We start from the raw sequence: 13,428 nt of genomic DNA, 5'->3' as shown, positions 1-13,428 counted from the left end.
TGAAACTTTCAAATTTGAGTTGTGAACTTAAAGCTCCTTGAGATCTAAAGTTATTTTATATTGGCTTGTGGAGCTTGGAGATAGGATTTTTATTGCTTTGGTTTGAGAAAAGGTGCCCAAGAAACTTGGGGAAAGCTTAATCTGTTAGCCAACCCTCTTGAGGTTGTTTTTTGTTTTTCTAAGTGCACGTATGCATTAAACAGTCATACTGTTTTTTTTTATATGCACAAACATTTCCACTTAGAATTTAGGAATTTGCATTACACTCATGTGAAGGAATAAAAACAGGCCTTCAGCATTGGAAAAAATGGTGATGGCAGAATCGTTAGCAGCACTAAGAAAGTCAGAATGAGGAAGCTCCTCATCTTCACCTTTTTCCTCTTGCCTTCTAACCATCAGATCACTCGACACCAGCCAGCCAGTCTCCTCACTCCTCCAACCCCAGCAGCTTGCCAAGCTCCCCTCCAACCCATAATCACAATTCTGTTCCCTTCTCCAACTTTGGACCTATTGGGACTCCAGACAACAGAGACAGAAGAATCGCAGACCGCTGGAAAACAGATAAGCCAGGCAAGTGCTGCATTCCAGGCCTGGAAGAAGCCAGCTGTCAGCGTTTGTTTTGCAATAGATTTGTTTGAATTTGTCTCTCTTCCCCATTTCAGCGATGGGAGGGTTTGGTCTGGACTACCTCCCAGCCACGTCCTCATCCTCAGAGAGCAGCTGGCACCAGTCCAGCGCTCCCAGTGGCACCTGGGCAGCCCAGGGCCCCGCCATGGAGGACTCCTCAGCTGTGCTCATGGAGAGCCTAAAGGTGTGTTGAACTGAAGCTGTGCTCGGGCATGGGTGCTTGCCTATGGAAAGGGTGTGGTGTTATGGGATACAGGCAGTGTGCACTGCGTCCGAGTTCACTGGGACCTTGAAGGTTTTTTCCTGCAGATCCAGAGCAGGGTGGGAGGTGTGACCAGTGCTAAGAGATGTCACAGTTCTGCAGTTCTGCTGTTCTTGAATATTTTGTGGAACAAGAACAGGCTGGCAGAACTGGGAGAAATAACATTTGCTTTGACCAGTCTAAAATTAGAGATTGTTAATGTGCGATAGATTTTTCCGTTCACGAGGCAAGGGTGATCTTCAAGGGGAGCCTCTCTTCAGAAGGCCTTCTCTTGAAGTCTGGGTAACTTTCATGACAGGACAGGTATGAGTTGCAAAGGGAAGAGAGAACACAGAACAGTTTCTGCTTTTTCACCTGAAAGGAAAGGTCTGCCTCAAACCAGGAGGTGCTAGTGTTGACTGTTTGTTTTTAGTCCATCTGGTCCAGTTCCATGATGCACCCTGGACCCTCGGCCCTGGAGCAGCTGTTAATGCAGCAGAAGCAGAAGCAGCAACGTGGACAAGGCGCCATGAACCCGCCGCATTGAGAACGAGGTGGCAACCCTTGCAAACCAAGGCTCCATAAACCATGGCATGTTGGGTTTGCAGGACTGGCCCACACAGTCCTGTGCAGGTGGCAGCCCTCTCTTCTGTTCCTTGCTGTCAGGAGGGCGTAAGTGCTCCACCAACCCACTGAGTGTGCACAAAACGTCTGCAGTGCAAGCAAACAACATCAGGAACTCTCCCAATCCCTGGGCCCTCTGGAGGGAGAGAGGAACTGCTGTTTGTCTCACTCAGTGACCCGATATCACCGCCTCTCACCTTCTCCATCGTGCATGTCCCCAGCCACATGGGAAGCAAAAGCTGAGAACGAAGGGCAGATGGGAGAAGCTAATGAGAACTTCTCAATCCTTTTCCTCTCTTTGGGGATATAAAATAGGAATCCATTAATGATTGCTTTGCTGACTGAGAATGTAGTTGAAATTACTCCTAAACATCTTTATTACTATCTCAGTAGTAAGATCACACTGAATTCTTCCGTACACAGATGTGCTTTGTAGTCAGTGTGTAGCAGTGAAAGCCCCAGCTGCTGCTCCAGTCAGAGGTGGTTGGTGGCAAGGTGGGGCTCTATCTCCTGGGCTAGCAAAGGAGTTTCATGAAGGAGAGTCTGGCACTTGACACCACTTCACCTTTCACTCAAAGGCTTTGGCTGGCCCACGGGTGGGTTAGAGACTCCAGCATGAAATGCCCTCCTCTCAGTAGGTGTTTGAGCTGTAATGGGTGACGTGGGGCATTGCAGCACTCTGCTGGACGAGCAAGTTAACTGCTATGGGGTTTTAAATTAATGTTTGATTCCTGTACATTTTACTGTAGCAAAGTGGCTAGCCCCGCAAAGGGCAGGCTGCTCTGTGCATTCACAGCCTGACTCATTTTAATAGGTAGGTAGAAAGCTTTCAGTGTTTTTCATTTTTTCTTTCTCTCCCCATCCTTCCATCTTTGCTGGATGCTAGTAGTTTTATCGCCAATGTGCAACATCTTGCAGAAAGTAATCAGGAGTCCAGCAGGACTGGGTAAAGACGACAGTCAGCCTGGACAGTGTGGAGTGTACGAACCCCACAGGCATACACCAGCTCTGCAGAAACCCGTCCCCCGCCCTCCCAGCAGCAGCCCTCAACTTCCAGTTCTAGAAGGAGATCTGAGGTGCCACGGACACGCGTGTGTAACCCGCGCACGGAAGAAGCATAGTGCTGTTCGCATATGAAAAGATGCAGAAGGGAAAAGAAAATGTTTTATTTGCTATTTATTTAGGGGGAAGGAAGACTGGAAACGTCATTAAAGAAAAAGACAGCATTTTTGTTAGGTTTCCCAGGGAAGCGATCTCAATGTCCGTTTGCTGTGTTTAGCAATAGGGGTTTGTGTGATGATTCAGGATCTCTGGGCTGTAAGTCAGCTGCAAAGCAAAGCACACGCAGGAGCTTAAGTGACACTGGAGTCCGGGCGGCCCCAAAGAACGTAAAAAGGGAAAACTGAGGCCCAGTACCCTTCTGAGGGCATGAGCAGCTCCCCCACGTTCTCCACCTTCGCAACATCACTGTTCTTTGTTGCATTTTGAAGATGTATTTCCTTTTAAAAAGTCCAAAAAGTGAAGTTTCCACCCAATGCTAATACTGACTAAGCCCCCTCCCTCCCCCTTCCCCATCCCAGCCCCTCAGTTTGTGTATTGAGCCGTGCCCCCGGCAGCTGCGACATTCCAGTGTTAGAAGTGCCGCTGACTCTTGCACCTCAGCGAGCTGACCAGGTTCACCACCTCACTCCTGGCAGTGCCAGGTCCCAACGCACTGCTCCACTTGTGCATGAGAACCCGGTGTCAGGAACACGGCTGGCTCTCGGCTGGGACTCCCATCCCGCCCTCTGGCGCACGGGGGAGTGAGGGAAGGGACCCCAACAGAAACTGGTTTGTGTCGTAAGCTTTTTTTGTGTTTTTTGTCTGTCTGTGCAAGAACTGCAGCTGCTGAAATCAGCTTTGCCTTTAATTAAACCATGTTCTCTCCATGCGGGTCTGTGTGTTACGTTTATTTCCCCATGTAATTCAGCTGCAGGCTTTGAAAAACACGTTATTTTTCTGGAGAAATTGGAAGAAGGTTCAAACTTTAATTTTTTTTTTTCCAGTTTGAAAGAAAAATAAACTGCAGAGATTCTGGCTTGGGCTCAGTGCAAATAATTGGATCGTGGTTTTGTGCTGTGCAGTACAATGTGTTTTATGTATGGAACCAAAAGGCTGGGATGGTAGCAGCTTCCAGAGCTTAAATCTGATTAGAGCACAGGCAGCAGGAGCTGAAGGACACACAGCCTTCTGCTGTGGCCCTGCTGTAAATCGGGATGGCACCTGCACTGCTCCAGTTTTGAGAGGTCATGAGGTTGTTTTCTTTTTTTTTTTTTTTTTTAAATCCGGAGTAAGTTCCTTTTAAAATAAATATGAGATTTAGGTAATGGGGTTGTATAGGATAAGTGTTGATTGGTGCAGGGTGAGGCTGCATGGTGTCTCTTATTTCAGCTCTTGAGGATAGCAGTGATGTTTTAAGGAAGTAGATTCTCTTTGCAAGTTCCTGGTCCAAAGTTTCCCGAGCTCCCCAGTCTGTTTTTCCCTGCTTTTCCATTGATTTTCACAGAACCACAGCATGGCCCGAGTTGAAAAGGACCACAATGCTCATCCAGTTCCAACCCCCTGCTATGTGCAGGGTCTCCAACCAGCAGACCAGGCTGCTCAGAGCCACATCCAGCCTGGCCTTGAATGCCTGCAGGGATGGGGCATCCACAGCCTCCTTGGGCAAGCGGCTGATTTACCTTGTGGAAGCTCTGCCCAGGGCAGGTGAGTGGGGTAGAGCTGCTGCTACCAAGCCTGATGGTAAGCACAGTCCTTGGGACTGACTGTACTCCTAGCAGGGAGATTGCTAGTGACTTTTTTTTTAATGTGTTTTATACATAGCAACACAAAAGGTAACACACACACAAAAATGAAGATTTTAATACATGTAGCAATAATATTCTATTCATCTATTCAGATGCAGTGATTAATGTGGGAACTTCTTAGTTGCAACATTTGAATTCTTAATTTCTTTCAGTGTCCATGTCTCCTTACACTTCTGAAATCAGATCTCTGGGTCTTTAGTGTTACCATCACAAACAAAAGCAGAGGGGAAGATGCCTATCTTGCCATTGCATTGTCCTTCCAACCAGTCTTCATTCACTGCAAGATAAAATTGACACCATTTTTGTCACCCTAGGGATGTGCAGGAGCACGGTTACCCATTTTAAGATCATCTGCAGGTAAATAGCCTGGTGAAGAGGTGACAGGAGGCGGGGAGGAAGAGTGCAGGAGAGAGAGAGAGACAGCAAAGTTTATGAGGTAAGAAAAACCTCAAAAGAAAAGCAGCCAGGAAAGGGTGCCAAGTGAGAGGAATTGGAATGACAGCGCTCTGGGCATGGTGCAGGGTCAGAAGGAAGCAAGAATACACTGATCAGCGAGCTTGAAGACAGCTGAAGTGAAACTCTCCCATCTTGCAATTGTTAGGACAGCAGGTTGTGTGTCCTTTCCCTTGGCTTCCACCTGCTGTCCCTGTGACGTTTTCTTACTGGTCTGAAGCCTTTGCATTCGATGCAAACCTTCTCGCCCCATTTTCCACCTGGAGGTGGCAGACTGCAGTTTGCAGGAGCAGCATCCTATGGCACAGGCCGATATGTGTTTGGCACCTTGGAGCCAGGCCCATGCTTTCCCTCCCATCTCCTGCAGTGGCAGGAGCACAGTTACCTTTGGATAAAACAAGTATCACATCTCCAGCCTGAAACTCCAGGTCTTCGGGCTGGGTGGCCTCATAACTGTACTGTGCTACCACTTGGGTTGGTCCCGTCTCTGCTGTTGCCTTCTGCGACTCCTCTGGTTTGCTGTCAAGTAAGAATCCCTCTCCCTAGGGCAGGAAAGAAGCTGGTGAAGTCACCCTGTGGCTCCTGCTTTGCACCAGAACGTGACAGATAAGCTCTGCTTAGGCTTCAGCCTGTGCCAGTGAGCCCCTTGCCAGCACCAGCAGAAGAGCTGGTCGCTGCTGCTGACCTCTGTGCAGTCGCACCACACCGTCAGGCACCGATCCTTGCTGTGGTTCCATGCTGCCTCTAGGTTCTGTGTGCTCAGAGTCACCAGCTCTCTGCTAACTGCAGGCTTGTACCTGGGCACCGGAGGAACAGGTAAGGGGACAGCCACAAAAACTCAGCTCCTGCAGCAGGCAGTTCTCACCTCAGCATTGTGTGCTCAGGCTGCAGCTCCAGCTTGTCGCAAACCAGGTCCAGGAGCTCCTTGTAGGACAGGTCTGGCTTGACTTGCGTGGCGACTGTGTATTTGTAATGCACCTTGAGAACGTAGGGCTTGGGGACGGCCGGTTCGGTTTCCTGCAGGTGGGGAATTGAGGCATCAGGGATCTCCCTGCTCCCACAGCATGGGGAGCTTGGCTATGGGCAGGGAAAGGAACTGGGGCATAGGACTGCTGAGTGACAGCTGAGCTCAAGAAACCATCTCACTGAATGCTGGCAGTCCTCAATACTTCTGGAGCAGGCCACTAAAGCTATGCTGCACGTGTGGCTGGTTGCCTGCCCTGGGTTTGACCTGGCAGTGAATGCAGCAATGCACTGGGCACCTAGTGACCGCAGTGTGGCTTCCCAGTGACCGGGCTCAAGGTGTGCCCCCACCCCTCTGCACTTGTTCTCATTTGGGATACTGCTTCTCCTGGAAGAGACCTCCCAAGCTGTACGTAACGCAGATCTGGGCTCTGCCTTCCACCACAGCACAAGGTCTTACCTTATTGGCTTCTCTCTGCTGCGTTGATGAAACAGGAACGAAGTCTGAGGAGGCAGGATAAGGTAGGTCAACAAGTGGAACAGCATAAGCATTACTGCTGTGGGCTTAAATGTGTTTCCAGATCCTCTCAGCCCTTCAACACCCACTGTTATCTACAGCAGCACCTCCCAGCCCTGAAGCCAGCTGTGGTTGCTCGAACAGATCGGTATCAGCTGCAATGAGGTTCTTCTGTGGGATTCTTCAGTAACCACTGAGAAAAGAGGTTAGGGCTCTGCCTTGCCTGCTGTATTTCAGGTGCTCACATGGTAGGGCCTGTTCTGTGTTTGTAGGAATTGGAACTTTAGGTGGGATGCAGTTCCTCAATGGGCTTTGACATATCAGTGCATTTGCAAGCACAAACAATGATCTATCTTGCCCACCGTCACACGGCTGCTTCTGGCAGCTAATAACCTTAAATATGGGAATTTGCAGACAAAACAGGAGCCCTAAGCCACACTTTCAGCTGGCAGTGCCTGCCTTGGTTCACCACGTTCAAGCATCTGTGTGGCCCTGGTGCCACCACCCCTGCCCCAGGTGCTGAGACACACCAGCCACATCTCCTTCCTGTAGCTCCCTAGAATTTGGCCTAGCACTAAGATAATCCCAGCTGCCCTGCTTTACGGAGAAGCCTGTAATTCACATTCTGCTCTGGGTCTTATGCAAGCTGGGTCACTTGCCCTGCTGCTTTCCCTAGGCCCTTTTTTCCATTAGCTGCTGCCCTAATTAAAAGCAAAAAGGGGACCTCGAGCTTTATTTTGTTCCATCCTCAGTGCTGCAGTTGCAGTATTGCCTCCTCTTTTAATGCCCGCAACCCAAAAGAAGCAGGGATGGCCCCCAGCCCTGGTTCTCCATAGGACACAGTATAACAAGAGACTGTCCCTACAGCTTCCCCCGTTCCTTCCCTCCTTACACTGACCTGGTGCTGGCCGCCGGGGCTTTGGAGCAGCGCTGCTGGGTGGCTCAGGGATGTCAAGCTCAGGTGGGGCTTCATCCTGTGCCGATAGGAAAAGGGCAGCACTGGCACTCAGCATCCCTAGGGGAGCATGTACAGTCCCCGGGGTGCTGCTGCCTTGGGGACCCCCTCCTGCCATTCGAGGCAGGAGTCCTGGGGCTGAGTTCTGCCTACTGTCCATTGATTCGGGGTGGAACAGGGCAGTTCTGGTCTCTGTGAGAGCAAACAAGGACAGTTTTTCAGAAGACAGTGCTGTTTAGGAAGCAGTGTCTGATGAGTATGTCCAGACCTGTTTTCTCAAGGTGTGTTTGGAGTTTTGAATCAGTGAATTGCAGGGTGAATTCACTGCCCCTTCACCTCCCCAGGGCTACCACCTCCCTCCCCAGGGATCATCAGCACGGCATCTGCACAGATTTTGCAGGCTCTGAGCTTGTGCTGAAATGGCCATAAAACCAGGAGTCCCCCAGCATTGAAAGGAAGAAAGGTTTGAGGCATGGGTCCTGCTGGGTGATCTATGTGATGTCCTGGGGCCACCAGCTTCTCCTGGGCTCCTTACCTGGACGTGCAGCTTGTGCTGGAGCTCCATGGGCTCAAGGAAGTTGCAGGGGACAATCCCTTTCTGCAGGGAAGAGACAAGGGAGGAGCATTGTTGGGACTCAGGGGTTAGTGGCTGCCTGGGGTGAAAAGGTCGTCTAGTTTCAGCCCTGTGAATAGCCTTGAATCATCTTGAGATGATTACTTGACCATCCAGGAGACTGAAGATAAGGGAATGATTTCTGTGTGGTACTTATGATGGGCAGCTTGGGAACACGTGGTCAGGCAAGCAAAGCAGCACATCTGGCCCCTGCCTGGTAGGAGCAACAGGAGCAGGACACCAGGAGGTTCCTTCTACCAGCCTATAGCCATCTGCCCTCAGACTTCAATACAGGATGCAAGGAAACTGGGTTCAGAAACCCCATTATTGCCCTACCAGTCCTCTGTAGTCCCTTTGTGCCAGCAGACCCCCATACCTTTCCGTTAAACATCACCGTAGCCCAGTTGTCCTTCTCTTTCTTCAGGACAAAGACGATGTTTCCAGGCAGGACCTGCAGCTCCTCAGCAGTTTCAGGTATGAACTCATACAGGACGCGGTGCGGCTGCCCTTCAAGAGCCCTGGAATGGAAGCCAGCATCATGTCAGGAGGGGAGGTGATGCCGCTGCTTTACCTCACAGGGGGCCTAAGCTCTGCTCCCTCATTTCTCTCCTCCTCTCTCCCACTGATTCTGAACACTCACTCAGCTGGATGGTGCAGGACATGGCTGCTGCACCAGGCTGTTTGTTAGCAATGCTGCCGATGTTTCATCCGACCTACCTGAGGATTTCTGGTGTCTTGGGCCTGGGGGGAGGCCCAGAAGCCTGTGAACAAGAAGACAGAAGGAAATCCGTCATAATCTGGAGGATTTGGGTTGCTTTGCAGAAACGTCCTGCAGTCCTTTCCCGTGCCTGTTGTCCTCCCTGCGTGGGTCCCTCCTTCTCACACTGGTATCAGGTCATTAGTTTCCTTCTCCACTCAGCCCTTATGAATCTTACGGGAGGGTTTGTCACCTCCCCGAGCTCCCAAAGGCCCACCCATGGCTCAGGGCCTGGCTTCCCCATAACCTCAGCTCAGATATGAGTGGGCTTGGGCTGTGACCTCTGGTGAAGGAAGCAGCTGGGATGTGGGAGTAGCTTCCTCCTCACCCTGGCCGTGGTAGGAAGTTTGGGGTGGTGACGCTGCTTATTGCTCACCATTCTCATCCAGATGTCCCCCACCCCCAAGTATGCCCAAAGTTCTGCTTGGTATCCCTGTGTATGCTTGAAGCTCTCTGCACCACATGGACTGCAGGGCACTGATTCCTTACCTGCGGTTGGAGGGGAGCAAATCCTGAAAAACTGTCCTTGTCCACCACGGATGCCACCACCTACAGCCAAAGGAAGACATGCTGTGACTTGGTGATCCTCTTAGACCTCTGATCTCTGACATCCACTGTCCTCCTTTGCTTCCATCCAAGTCAACCTCTTTGGGTATGGGTGCTCTGGGTTTGCTTTCCCTGGCAGCGCTGGCACTGGGGTGTCCATTCTGCCTCCCAGTGCCTGAGCTTGAGGGTGCACCCCCGTGCTTGGACCTTCCACAGTAATGTGGGAGAAGCCCTGCTCAATTGTCTGAGCTGCTTCAGGCTGAGCAGAGCCAGTACTGGAGGTTACTTGCGGGTGTCAGATTTTAAATAAATTCCTTTTTTTTTTTTTTCTTCCCTTGTGCACCAAATATCTTGGCTTGGTTTGAAGCTCCAGTGGGACCTTCCCATCTCACCACTGAGTGACCATCCCTCACTTCTCATTAAGGAAAGTGAAAATGGGCCATGCTGAGCCACACAGATAAAAGGGTGTTTCTGTGAGCTTAACTCTGCTATTCCTACATAGTCCTGGTGCCTGCAGCATCCCCAAGGTTTGGGCTGGCTTTGCATCTCTGTGCTCAGCAAGCACAGCTCAGTTCTTGGTGGCTGTAAGGCAGAGAGGGCAATCGGCATCTCTCTTCAGCCTGCAGACGTGGCTTGCATTAATGCTCCTTTCTTACCATGGCTTTTCCCAGGTAGTCCTTCTTCTCCAGCTGAGCAACTTGCTTTTCATTTGGTCGAAACAGCTTCCCTGTGGGAATTGCCACTGGCTCATAGAGCTTCTGCTTCTGTAGCAGGGAGAAATCAAAGAACCATTAAGGTTGGAAAAGCCTTTTAAGATCATCTAGTCATGGACCTCCATAGGCAGGCACTGAGCTGAGACCTGCTGCTCCTCACCAAGATGGCTTCCATTGCCCTGTCAATCTTGTTGTGCTGGTGCTCACTCTTTGAGCTCATTGCCAGTGTCAGGTGCTCCTCAGCTTTCTTCCAGTCCTCCGTGCTGGCATACACCAGTGCGATGTTGTAAAGGATCTGCAGAGGGATGGGAGCCAGAGAATGGTCTTTTAGAGGCACTAGACCCTTGCTGCGGGTGTTTTTTGCTACCCTGATGACATCTTGGGTAACACCAGCTCTCTATTCCTACTCTAGAATGCTTGATTTTTTTGCAAGGCATGAATCGTAGAATCCTTCAGGTTGGAAAAGACATCTCAGTTCACAAAGTCCATCCCCATCATGCTCACTAACCACGTCCCTCAGTGCCACATCTTGGACACCTTCAGGAATGGTGACTCCAACACCTCCCTGGGCAGCCTGTGCCACTGCATCACCACTCTTTCAGAGGAGAAATGTTCCTAATATCTAACCTGAACATCCCCTGGCACAACTCAAGGCCATTCCCTCTCATCCAATTGCAGTTACATGGGAGCAGAGGCCGACCCCACCTCACCACAGCCTCCTTTCAGGCAGTTGCAGAGCAGTGAAGTCTCCCCTGAGCTCCTCTTCTCCACTCTGCCCCGTCCCATTCCCTCAGCTGCTCCCCATCGCGCTGTGCTCCACACCCCAAGCAGCTCCATGCCATTCTCTGGACATGAAGAGTCCAGTGAAAAACCATTGTGTGCATTTTCCCTGGATTTTGTTGACCGAGACTGAAACACCGTTTGGTTTCCATCACCTCACAAGCGAAGAGCCTGTAGCGCAGCCCCAGGATCTTGTAGTCAATGAGCTGGTTGCCTCGCAGCTGGGCCAGAGCCTCCTTGAAATCCTTCATGGCCATTTCATAGCTGGGGAGGAGAGGACGAGGTAGAGGCTCCCAAGGCCCCTCCACCTCCTCGTGACGGTGTTCTGGTAGCCCACGTAAGCACTTCACCTCAGGGCTGAGTCCTCGTCCCCCCACACTGCCCACGGCTGCTCAGCCAACCGCCACCCACCGGATGGGGGGGGGGGGGGGGGTAAAACCAAAGCCATGCACTCACTTGTGTCTCTTGTAGAAGACGTTTCCCCGCTGGAAGTAGGCCACGGCCAGGTGCTTGTCACAGCTGATGCTCTGGGTGAGCGCCTGCAGGGAACGGGGCAAGAGGAGCGAGAAGGGAACATCTGCAAGGAGAACTGGGCGACATGTCCCCACAGCATTGGGAGCTGTGCCTTACCTCCTCTGCCTCGGCCAGCTGCCCCAGGACCAGGTGGGTGCAGCCGATGTTGAAGCAGATTTTGGCCGGTGGGTTCTGGATGGCGGTGAAGGCCTTCAGGGCTGCGTGCCACTCCTTGCCATCCGCAGCACACACCCCCTCCTGCCACAGCCGGATGGTCTCCACCAGCGACATGATGGACGCGGTGCGCCCAGCCTTCCCTGCGGTGTCTGCCTCCCTCTCCCAGCCCCTCCCGGCTGCACGTCTGCCTTCCCACGGCCTGCCTGGTGTCACAAACCCACCAGGAAGTGGCCCTGGTGGTGTCAGAGTAGCGTGGCCCCGAGATGGGGAAGTGGAACTGCCCTGCTGCTACGGGCTTCCACTCGGGGCTGTGCCTGCATTGCAGCTTCTCCTCCTCGGGTTGTGCTTCTGGGGGCTTTGTGTGGGGGTGCCGGCAGAGGAGGGGTTTATTGGCTTGAGGTTGGCCTTGCAAAGCTGTTTGGTGAGTGCTGCAGCCCATCATAAGCGTTTCGTAAGAATCTGAAAGCTGTCAGCAAGACTTTGCCTTGTGTATTTATGCAGGCTTCCCCATAGATAATGCCAACAGCAGGAGGGAGAGCGCGGAGGAGACTTCTGCTCTACTGCTCAGAAGAAACCTGATCTGCTGAGGGCTGGGTTTGAAGAGTGTGATAGAGCGCATCTGCAGACTTCCGTGCACCCTCATGGCCTCCCTGCAGGGCTCTGCTCTCACACTCCCATCCAGCAATGGTTCCCCCCTGTTGGGGTGCTGCCCTGCTGGCTGGGCTATCTGCTAGCCCAGGTTGATCCCAGAACTGGAGCCAGCGATGCGAGGGAGGATGTGAGATCCCTCCTGTGGAAAGTGCTCATTTCACCTGCATTTTGCACACAGATGAGATCCGAAGCACAGCAAGTGCACACTGCAACTGCTCCTTCTGATAATTTTAACCTCACATACAGCTTCCAATTTTGAAGCTGTGATAAGCACTGCCTTTCTAGTAACAGAGCAAGCCTCTTGTTCCCCTTTCTCTCAGTTTAGTAGAAGGAGAAACCTTTTTCTTGTCTGAAGTGAGGAATGTGGATGTTATCATCTGCATTGTGAGCCCCTTGAAGCACAAGCACAAGTCACTGAGAGCTGGTAGGAATGGCACAGGACTGCCTGAAATCCATCGAGTGTGCAGTAGTCGCCTTTAAGTTTGCACTGCAATATGCATGGTTTTATCATCATTGCTGGAGTGAAGAGACACAAAAAGAGCCCAGATCAGCACTTCCTCGTGTCCTACATCTGCATTTCCAGGGATAGGAGTGTGCCCATCATGTGACGCTGCTGTGGAGGCAGATGGGTGAGCAGGGCCAGCATGATGCACCGTGCTGTGATGTGAGCACAGCGTGCTCCTGAGCTCACTGCCCCTTCCCGTTTCAGTCAGCAGCAGTCAGCAGAAGAGAGGCCTTCCCTCAGCTCTGCCCTCCTACGCTGCGCCTGCAGGCAGGCTCATTTTGTGCATCCCTGAGCACACAGGAACAAAATAAACACGTCTTTATAACCGTTCCTAAATACTTCATAGCACACCCTGAGGGGAATCTGGAAAACCTGAAGATTGCTCTTCCGCTGCCTTTGTTAGTCCAATGCCACACAGAGGGAGCCGGTCCACTGTGACTTTGATTGGTTTTGGAAAGTTGATTACAGGTTCATCCCCTGGAGATGCCAGAGATGAACACAATCCCAACCACGAGATCAGGACTTTCACCCCCTGCAACAACCCCGCCTCACTGTTTTTCTCCTTTAGGGAAGGCATACAGCATCAGTGGTTGAGAACATCACTCCATGGTTCAAGTCTGAGTGCAGGCAGGGACACCTCTAGCAATCCTGGTTTGGAACATCTCCTGTTGTTAAAATGTCTTGAAACAACCTCAGATTTTCTTGTATGCCACGTATTGCCATGATTTAAAGGAGAAACATCTGCTAGAAAGCAAGCTTAGCAAGATAAATAATGGAGGGGAGAAGCTCTAGGGCTTGCTTTTTATCTTTGGTCAGCCCTTGCATTCAGCTGCCTGCAGAATTAAAAAGAAGTTAGCCTCAAGATATTTCAGACTCCAAGTAAATATTCAGTGACGATTTATTTGTCTGGTCTTTATTACAAAAAAAAAAAAAAAAAAAAAAAAAAA

General features: G+C 51.2%; 2 protein-coding genes across 5 annotated transcripts in view; one reads left to right on the top strand and one right to left on the bottom strand.

Moving 5' to 3' along the window:
• SMG7 (SMG7 nonsense mediated mRNA decay factor) overlaps positions 1 to 3,422 on the top strand; it is a 29,790-nt gene extending 26,368 nt beyond the window's left edge. For all 3 annotated transcript variants that reach the window (XM_042819363.1, XM_042819364.1, XM_042819362.1), the window contains 3 exons: positions 400 to 570; positions 663 to 811; positions 1,302 to 3,422. In XM_042819363.1, the coding sequence (XP_042675297.1) occupies positions 400 to 570; positions 663 to 811; positions 1,302 to 1,415 (434 nt within the window). In that variant the 3' untranslated portion in view covers positions 1,416 to 3,422. The remainder of the gene's footprint in view (positions 1 to 399; positions 571 to 662; positions 812 to 1,301) is intronic.
• A 949-nt stretch (positions 3,423 to 4,371) lies between these two features.
• On the bottom strand, positions 4,372 to 11,454 carry NCF2 (neutrophil cytosolic factor 2). Of its 2 annotated transcripts, XM_042819616.1 has the most exons (15): positions 11,266 to 11,454; positions 11,092 to 11,174; positions 10,791 to 10,899; positions 10,016 to 10,150; positions 9,799 to 9,906; positions 9,086 to 9,145; positions 8,557 to 8,600; positions 8,216 to 8,357; positions 7,762 to 7,824; positions 7,170 to 7,245; positions 6,215 to 6,258; positions 5,657 to 5,808; positions 5,477 to 5,588; positions 5,177 to 5,333; positions 4,372 to 4,615 (listed from the first exon to the last, which is right to left on the bottom strand). In XM_042819616.1, exons 1-15 carry the CDS (start codon positions 11,437 to 11,439, stop codon positions 4,518 to 4,520), a joined length of 1,557 nt encoding a protein of 518 aa, XP_042675550.1. In that variant the 5' UTR covers positions 11,440 to 11,454; the 3' UTR covers positions 4,372 to 4,517. The 2 variants fall into 2 exon arrangements, with proteins under 2 accessions (XP_042675550.1, XP_042675549.1); XM_042819615.1 differs by having other exon boundaries at positions 4,530 to 5,333.
• Positions 11,455 to 13,428: the final 1,974 nt, after the last annotated feature.

This window comes from Centrocercus urophasianus, unplaced genomic scaffold, assembly GCF_019232065.1.
Source record: "Centrocercus urophasianus isolate 14NV4802_14NV808 unplaced genomic scaffold, USGS_Curo_1.0 seq_18, whole genome shotgun sequence".
In the NCBI taxonomy this organism is placed as follows: Eukaryota; Metazoa; Chordata; class Aves; order Galliformes; family Phasianidae; genus Centrocercus; species Centrocercus urophasianus.
Note: the sequence above shows the minus strand (reverse complement) of the source record. Positions and strands in the feature narration are given on the sequence as shown.